The sequence below is a fragment of the Triticum aestivum genome, chromosome 2D (assembly GCF_018294505.1).
Source record: "Triticum aestivum cultivar Chinese Spring chromosome 2D, IWGSC CS RefSeq v2.1, whole genome shotgun sequence".
Classification (NCBI taxonomy): domain Eukaryota; kingdom Viridiplantae; phylum Streptophyta; class Magnoliopsida; order Poales; family Poaceae; genus Triticum; species Triticum aestivum.
Genome location: NC_057799.1, coordinates 436501348 through 436510053, shown reverse-complemented (window position 1 = coordinate 436510053; position 8706 = coordinate 436501348). Strand labels below are relative to the sequence as shown.

General features: G+C 46.6%; 2 protein-coding genes across 2 annotated transcripts; both read left to right on the top strand.

The window, feature by feature from the left end:
- The first annotated feature begins 486 nt into the window (after positions 1–486).
- LOC123053672 (mitochondrial inner membrane protease ATP23) lies at positions 487–3558 on the top strand. The gene is made up of 5 exons (XM_044477192.1): positions 487–736; positions 842–957; positions 2425–2562; positions 2657–2740; positions 3113–3558. Exons 1-5 carry the CDS (start codon positions 592–594, stop codon positions 3245–3247), a joined length of 618 nt encoding a protein of 205 aa, XP_044333127.1. The 5' UTR covers positions 487–591; the 3' UTR covers positions 3248–3558.
- Positions 3559–4963: 1405 nt separating this feature from the next.
- Positions 4964–5842, top strand: LOC123049529 (uncharacterized). Its single transcript, XM_044472433.1, has 2 exons — positions 4964–5160; positions 5276–5842. Exons 1-2 carry the CDS (start codon positions 5073–5075, stop codon positions 5398–5400), a joined length of 213 nt encoding a protein of 70 aa, XP_044328368.1. The 5' UTR covers positions 4964–5072; the 3' UTR covers positions 5401–5842.
- The last annotated feature ends 2864 nt before the right edge of the window (positions 5843–8706 follow it).

Here is an 8706-nt window from a genome sequence, read left to right as displayed (position 1 = left end):
ACAGAAAATTACAACAAGACCCTTTGGATACATGTGTAGATGTCCGCACGCGTCATGAGCTTTGTCTCGAACTGCCACAATGACGCAGAGCATCTGAAAGGATCGAGAGGTCGACGAAAATGAGGAAGGTGAATAGGAGATTATAACATTTAAGCTTAACTTTCAAATTTTAGGCCAATACCGATAAAATAGGTTCTGTGAATGTGAAACTAAACGAACACAACCTATATGCCAAACGAGCTCAAAGCAAAGTATGCTAGCAGTCCACGGCCAAAAAAATCGACTTGCACCTAGAAAAATCAGGCGACCTACAAATAGCCGCTCATTTTTTTAGTTTTCTTTTTGAGATAATGCTCATTTTTTTAGTGATGAAGAGATAAATCGCTAGCAAGGAGGGCCAACGCCTCCCTACAGTGCAGCCCAGCATTAGCTTTCTTGCTTAGCCCAATTACCATACGGCCCATCCAGTTTTGCACGTCCCGAAGGGATCAGTCGCTAGAGATCCGAACTTTCTGAATACCTAAACCCCCCTCTGTCTTCTCGGCCTCCGGAGCCCACGACGCAGCCGCCGGCCGGCAGAGGTACAAAACAATGGCGGCGGCCGCGGGTGACTGCGGCAGCGTGCCGCGGAAGACCACCAGAGCGGAGGCACCTTCCGCCTCTGATGTCCCGCCCGTACCCCGGCATATCATGCCGCACGAGGAGTGCGTCGCCGGCGTCCGCTCGGCTCTCAAAGGTACGCGCTTGCTTACGCCTCCACTCACCCACCGCCGCTTCTTCCTTCCTCTCGACGTGTCTGTGAACTCCATTCCCAACCCGCCTTGTCGATTTTGGTGGGTAGATCCGACGGTGCGGTTCCTGAGGGAGCGGATGGAGAAGGCCGGGTGCACCGTGTGGCCGATGCTGATCCGGGCGGCCACCTGCGCCTCTGCCGGGGGCTACGCAAGCCGCGAGGGGGTACGCTGTTCTTTCATTCCCTCCCCCCCTTACTATCGTTGCTTTATGGTTGGCACTCACTTACATGGGTTCATGTTGGCAATCTCATAATTTGCATTGCCGCTATGTTTGGAGATAGAAAATGTCTGCGGTTGTTCATAAGTCATAACAATTCGTGCAAACTGAGCATACTATGGTCTCTGATTTTGTAAATTACAGCGCTTTTGTTGTTTGGATACATGTTTTAGCAAAAGATTAACCAGGATATTGTTTCATTGTCAAGATTTGGTTGAGGAGATAATTGTCTTGACTGAATCTTGAGAGCATTCACTTGGAAGAACAACCAAAATTGTGAATTTTTCTCAGGTGTTAGTATCTCCAACAGGTGTTAGTGCCCAAAAAACTGCCTTTTAGGCCATTTGGACCCAAAAACAGTGCTCCAGCAGATGATGTATCTGCAAATGGTGCTGCAATTTCTTTTGGGCAGCTCCATATTTTGGCCCCAAGTGCTGCATATTTGCAGCACTCCAGCCGGCTGCCGGTTCCTGTATTCATGTTATCAGTACAGGTTGACCGGATGCTATGTTTCTAGATTTATTTGCTATAAGTTCTTTGCCTACTTAAAATTGCATGCTTTATGTGTATGTTGTAGCGTATTGGATCAGTGGAACTTCAGTTATATTGGCAGCATAACAATTTTATGTAAGAACCTGGCTTTAGTGCGACATTCATGCTATCACCTTAAACACGTCTCCCTTAGTCTTCATGCCTCATGCCCTCTTGGTCCGTTTACGGCCTCGTGCAGGACAGTGCTGTTGAAGTGTATATGTGGATTGCCTAGCCCTTTCCATCAGTTCGGAATTTTGGTTGCATTGGCTAGTGCATGAAGCTTAGCATGTGCTACACTTCCCTTCCCCCTTGCCCTCTCCCACTTCTCTCTCCTCCATTTTTTGCAATGCCAGCCGGCACCGCTGTCTGCTGTCTGTCCCCGACGCCTCCAGCGGTGCAAGTCGGGGGAGCCACCGTGCCCCGATATCAGCCACCTCGTTGCCGTTGAGCTTAACGCTGGGTAGCCCCCCCCCCACCCCCCCGCTTCTTCGTCCTTCTTCACCATGCCTTCCTTTTCCTTCTCCGCCGTGCGCCACGCTGTAAGGCACAAAAAATGTTCGCGCGGTATATTTTCTCATTATGCATTGTATGGTTATCCCTTAACTAAGATTGTATGGACCAAGTTGTCGGCTAACCATTATAGCAGTCTTGTTGTTTTCCCTCAATGGTATTTTTTTTCTTTGTTGGCCCTTCATAGTATATTACTCCGATCCATATTAGTTGTTGTACTAAATCAGCAACAATTAATATGGATCGGAGGGATTATATTATCTTCCTCAAAATTCTTCGATTGGCCTTACATCTTTCCTTGTGGATTCTATTTCAAGTGAACTACTGACGAGAGAACTGCTATAATAATTTCCAGTTATTTATGTCCAGATAGAAGTTTGCTGTAATCACATGGAATATCCCGATCAGATAACTCAGACCATAACTCATGAGTTAATACATGCTTATGATGACTGTGTTGGCAAGAACATGGACTGGACGAACTGCGCTCACCATGCTTGCTCTGAGGTATCGAAGTACTTATCATATAAATGGAATTTATTGGCATGTTACTGTGAGCTATTGGTAATTAATTGGCTTATACTGTGTTGTTCATTCTTAGATTCGAGCTAATCATCTTAGTGGCAATTGCCATTACAAACGGGAACTGATGAAAGGCTTCCTGAAGATAAGGGGGCATGAGCCTGTAAGTTTTTTTTTTACAGAAAGCAAAACCGCCTTTTGCTGTCTTTTTGTTATTGAGCTCATACCACGTATGATATTGATTCTCTCTTTGCTATGCGAATCCTGTCTTCTCTAGTGTCACTGCAGCTGCCAAGTTCCATACATCCATCATCTTTGTGTACAGCCTATTCAGTTCAATAGAACTTCTATTAGCAAGCTACAGACTTTGAATAGTTAAATATAGATAACCATTATTGGTATTAACTATTGGTATTTTTTACAGTTTCCATGTGGTTCTCGACTTGTTAGCTAATGAGCGTACTTTTCCTATTTTTATTTTAAATTTTCCAATTGAATGTTTATGTCTGCTGTGACCTTTTCTGCATTTCTGAAGGAATGTGTTAAAAGACGTTCGCTGGAATCTGTCAAGAACAACCCTTACTGTTCAGAGACAGCTGCAAAGGATGCAATTGAGGCTGTGTGGAATATATGCTACAACGACACACGCCCGTTTGATAGGGCTCCATGAAGTGCAAGCTGTTGAGAGAGTTTTGTGTCCTTTCAGATGAGCTCTGTGAAGTTCAAGCCTGTGGGACAGGTTAGTTTCCCTTGAGATGGGCTCCATGGAGTACAAGCCTGTAGGGACAGTTTAGTATCGCTTCAGATTGTACTTCAGCAGAGCATCACAACAAAATCCGGAAATTTGGCGCTGAACCAAAACTTTGAATGTATATTAGTCCAAACAATGTAACAGATTATTCCATGCAATTGAATTCTTTTGCCTGGCACATTGTGACAGAGTTCACTGAGCTCAAAATAAAACTGGGCGTAACTGATTAATTCTTTGCCAGGTAAATATTGCTTGAGGTATTCCCATCTTTCAGCCTTTTTTGAAATTTGAACCTTCTGGAAATGCATTTAAACTAATACACAGACCCCAGTCAGAGTTATTCTACTAATAACATTGTCCTGCATTTCAACCTCCAACCAACTCGATAATACATTGAAGCCACTGCCGTGCTATGTTCACAATATTAATAACCAGGTCCCAAACTACCATGTATTGAATGGTCAAAATTATGTTACGACACAGTAACTCAAAATCTGCCGCCGTCACTAAATGTCAATATTTTTCAAGGAGTTTTTTATTTGCCTGGAAATCTGGAATGTTCTATAAACAGGGCTACGGATACCCATAATGTACATGCAGCCCATGTTGGGCATGCTATGATAATTACTCTAAAACCATGACAAGTGTTTTGAAATAGTACAGTACTAGTAGATGATCTCAAGATTCTGATACAGCAAATGGCGACAGTATCATGCTATATCCACTCAGCCAATCCCCACCACGAACCCATTTCACTCCCTTTTGCAAAGTATGAGGGCACCAAAGTGTTCATAGGCAGCAACAACTCTACCCCTGTTTCAGCTAAAGACAAGGCGAGCACGGCTAATCCAGCTACAATACACGAAGCTACAAAGAGTAGCTAGCTACCCAATGATGCGGCGTTCATGAGTGGCATGCCGATCTTGACGACAAGGTAAAGAAAGGCAAAGGAAACCAAATCCCCAAAAAATGTTTGCCCTCGATCAAGGCACGATCCATCCGTCCTAACCATCACTGTCAATCTAGCTACTAGCTCTAGGTGGCCACTTTCACGAACTATCAGGGTACTTAAAGCGGCAACACCCCAATCCCATGAGGCTAAGCTAGTGTTAGCACAGCAATCAACCAATGGCATGCACAGCAAATGCAATTTCAAATCCCAGTGAGGCTTGGCAAATCAGCATGGGAATCTTGAGCAGATGATATCCAGGCTACCTACCTGGCTAGGCCATGAGGCTACTGAAGAATCAAGCCGCTTGGAAACAAAACCCATGCTTAGCAACGCCAGCCGTTCATGAATTCAAAACCACATCCCCCACTCCGCCAGTACTAATCACTAGTTAATCGCGGCTTCGGTATTCGCGTGACCGAGCTGGTTAAACAAATCCCATGTGGCGCGGCCGAGTGGAGCTCACGTGAGGCGCCATTAAACTAGCTGATCATCAGCTCACGGCCCCAGAAAGGAAGGCAGGGAGGGGAGGTTAAACAAGGCCGGGGAGTTCCCGTGGGATGCCATGCGAGGACCAAGGCCAAGGAGGGAGGGGGACAGGACGGACGCAAGTATTATAATTCAGAGCCGTGTAAATCTCCTGTCCTTTGACTTGCGAGCTGTCTTTGCTCCAATGCCCTTGACCGGCTATATATATGCAGTAAACATACATACATACACGCTCAGGTGAAGAAGCAGGTTAGCTGGATTGAGGTGAGAATCGGTTGAGAGGAGCAGAGCACAACTCAAGACGGCATGAGGTTACTAGTTGGGATTGTGAGGCTTGTTGCTCTGATGTTGATGTTGGTCGTCGGTTTGTCAGTTCACCAGGCGGTAGGAGTTGGTAAGTCATATGAGCATCTTGCTCTTGCTTGATTCTGAAGTGTTGATGTTTGCGATTTGTTTGATGACGAGTGAGTTCTGAAACTTGTTTTGCTTTGTTCTTGTGGGTTGAGAAGGTGCTATCAGGCTGCACGACAGAAGGACGCACGGGGAGCAGTGGGCGGAGGAGAGGATGCAGATGAGGTCCTACATGACCATGGACTACACCCGCGTCAAGCGGCGCACGCCCAAGCACAACTGATTATTCAGCTAGCTAGCTAGCTAGAAGAAAGCCTCTCATCTCCGGGCTCTGGCTCCTTCAGCAGCGACCATCTGCTGAAATGTGACAGCAGGGGAAGCTCTCGATTCAGCTAGCGGTCGAGAAGAAGCTCCCAGCTCTACTAATCCACCTTCTTACTTCTTCAGTAGTATGTGTATGTATGCGTCCGGCGTGCAGATCCATCTGTGCACGCAAATTTTGCCCCCTGACCAAATGTTATTACTACTAGCTTGATTAATTTGTGATATATACTTACGCAGTTATTATGGTAGCACTAGCAGTGTTCATCTTTCAGTTACACTTTTGTAAGAAGTTAGTTATGTGGATTCGTTTGGTGAAGTTCTGGTTATTTCCCCTGTAAGTGAGAAGTGATCATGTACTAGTGTAACATCTCAATCGTAATGGAACCAGACGAGTCCACTGAGCAGCATATGTTTCCTATGTTGATTGCTTCTATGGCCGTTCGATTGGTGCAGTTTTCATGGGCGCGCTTTTCTCACGATAGATTACATTCACCAACCCTATGGATCGGCTCTCCGCTCCTGTCAGAAGATGACATGTAGGCAAATGCACTGTTTGACGAACGTTCAGAATATTGGTTCTGCCCCAAAGATGGCATATAAGCAAATGCTAAAGATCGCCATCAACGACAGTTGCATTGCGGTGATGATAATATGGTCCATATCCATTCGTGCGGATAGTATTTTGAATCTTCTCAACAGGGGATCAGGGGTGTCGCATCAGATGGCATTCTGCTTAAAGTTTGAACAGTATGAGCGCGCGTGCTGCGCTAACAGCCTATCGTATACAAGAAGCGGCCATATACTATTTGGGACAATAGTTCAGACACTCAAATTAAAGGTCGTCATAGACCTCATCTACACCCTATCAGTATCACTATAGTACTACGTATATCACCTCTCCAAAGCTCAGCTCAACAACAACTTTTGTTGCATTGCATGACTAATTTTAGCCTTGTTTACCTTGGTCGAAGCCCGGCTCAACAACTACGTATAAATGACATTTTCGTTTTTCAAGAGTTTCAGGCTGAGAGATCTCCCATCACGACGAGGAGGAAACCACGTAGTGAACGCTGCTGCTAGTACTGGTACTTTTTACTGCATTTACCGCGAAAGCACCGAGAGGAGCGCGAGCAGCAGCAGATTCACACTGGTCCAGCTCTGCAACTTGCTGTGGTACGTACTACCAAGAGTCCAAGGCCAAACCAAAATGGGTTCATGGATCGAAGGCGAGGATCACATGGATCGCCTGGGGCATTGCTCCGTGGGAACAAGAGTCCAGCGCTATCAGAACGGTGATTAGGCTTTTGACCACCGGTTTTTCCTTGCCTGGGAAGCTTTGAGCCTTTGACGCGCGCCCCGGCTGCTGCTTCGGGAACGTTGCCTTTTCAGACGCGCAGCAGTACGGCACATGCCTTGGCTTTTCTTTCTTTCCGCGTATGATCCCTCGGCATTCTCCGGATACGTAGAACTTCATGCTGGTACGTACGCCGTCGATCTGCCGGGCCGGGTACGGTGTACACAGCGTCTATTACACCTGCCAGGCGAAGTGCCACCACGCTTTTCCCCCCGACAAAGAATGGATTTTTTAATTCAAAAAAGTATTAATAAAGGGATACAAATACAATAAGCGTATACTCAGCATCTATATAATTAGGATGAACACAATTAACACGAACACATATACACATAAATAACAAAGTCATATAAGATCAGTGTTATGCCTAAGCGAGGAAAAATAGAAGAATTTGAAGCGATCAAAACAACGATCGACAAACTACATCAATGATCATATCTGCATCAACCATAGTTTGATGCCATAAAGATGACGAGAAAGGTTCTTCAGTAACAACGTCGTCATGAAGGGAGCGACGCTCTAGCACCGTTTTCACCGGATCCAACTTGTCAAAGGAAAGGTTCTAGGTTTTCATCATGAGGAACAAGTCCCAGCTTATTCGACCAATGCCTTCAATACGACAACAACGCAAAAATCATCATCATTGCTAGATAAAAACAAATTGGTTCATATCTGGGGTTTGGATACTAGAGAAGCGCCCCAAAATCAAAGTCAATCAAGTGTTGTTGGTGCCACTTTCCGTGATCCCAACAACTATTGGACCAGAAATCTCACCGCACTGTTGTACAACTATATCCTCTGCGTTAAGCTGTTGTGCATAATTTGCATGTCATCGTCGAAGGCAAAACTATCCGGAGTGTTAGCCGCCAAAACTCAAAAACAAGCCTTCCGGCTACATCCTGCAACCACACCGCCAGGCGCCAGCAAAAGCCAACAGATGTGGAGAGAGAAACGCTCGAAGACTCTTCAGTGTCTATCCCAACCCGTAGATTAGATCGAGGGCTCAACTAAGAGTCGAATATTGTGTGCATCCAATTCAAAAAGAAAAGATTGTCTTCATCTTGGAGTTATTATTCTTTTCATCCAAAAATACTTGTTGGTCCATTTCTTCGGTAAGTATTTTCGAACGAAAAAAATACTCCCTCCGTAAACTAATATAAGATTGTTTAGATTACTACTTTAATGATCTAAACGCTCTTATATTAGTTTACAGAGGGAGTATTAGTCAGGTAGTACCAATCAGCCAATTAGTAGTAGTGCCGGAAAGGGGTGCCGGGAAAAAGGTCACCATGGCGCGGCGTAGCATAGACATTTTCCGTTGGCAAGCGGCTTGCACCTAGAGGTATAGCCCGGCCATTCGCCGCTCGGACTAAAAGCTTCTCGTCTACGGGACGCGGTTTGAGGGCGGAGGCATGCATGTCGATCGCCCATGGGGACACGACGTACCTTCCCCACCGCCGTTCTTTCACCCGAGGACGGCACGGCACGGCACGGCGCGCATCGCCTAGGTCCGTACAGCGGCGCGGTTAAAAAAGAGAGAACCGGACGGCGGGAGTCGGTGGAGACGCACGTACGCGTGCCGGACCGTGATGGTTCGCCGGCCGGATCGAGGAAGGCGCGCGTGCATGTAGGTTTGGTGCCGCGCGCGCTGTCGCCGTGGAGACCGAGGTGGCGGCGTGACCGTGGCTCGGCTACAGAGCCAGTTCGCGCCCTGGACACGAGGCCTGCCGCTCGCCGACGCCGGCCGGTACGTATCTCCTTCCCCATCTCCCATGCCATGATGCCTCCCGTGGATCCGTCCGAGAGATGCTGATGCTGCCTGCCGGGCTCCGTTGTTCATTTCTGCCCGTGTTTACGGTGAGTATATAGTACAGTAGGAAAAAAAATGCTTTCCTCCGCGGCCTGGACGCG

Excerpts from the sequence above, each read along its gene's own strand:
- LOC123053672 (XM_044477192.1), top strand. The coding sequence starts at position 592 with ATGGCGGCGGCCGCGGGTGACTGCGGCAGCGTGCCGCGGAAGACCACC. Across the intron at positions 958-2,424 it reads GCTACGCAAGCCGCGAGGGG|ATAGAAGTTTGCTGTAATCA; the intron begins GTACGCTGTTCT and ends ATTTATGTCCAG. Across the intron at positions 2,563-2,656 it reads CTCACCATGCTTGCTCTGAG|ATTCGAGCTAATCATCTTAG; the intron begins GTATCGAAGTAC and ends GTTCATTCTTAG.
- LOC123049529 (XM_044472433.1), top strand. The coding sequence starts at position 5,073 with ATGAGGTTACTAGTTGGGATTGTGAGGCTTGTTGCTCTGATGTTGATG. Across the intron at positions 5,161-5,275 it reads TCACCAGGCGGTAGGAGTTG|GTGCTATCAGGCTGCACGAC; the intron begins GTAAGTCATATG and ends TGGGTTGAGAAG.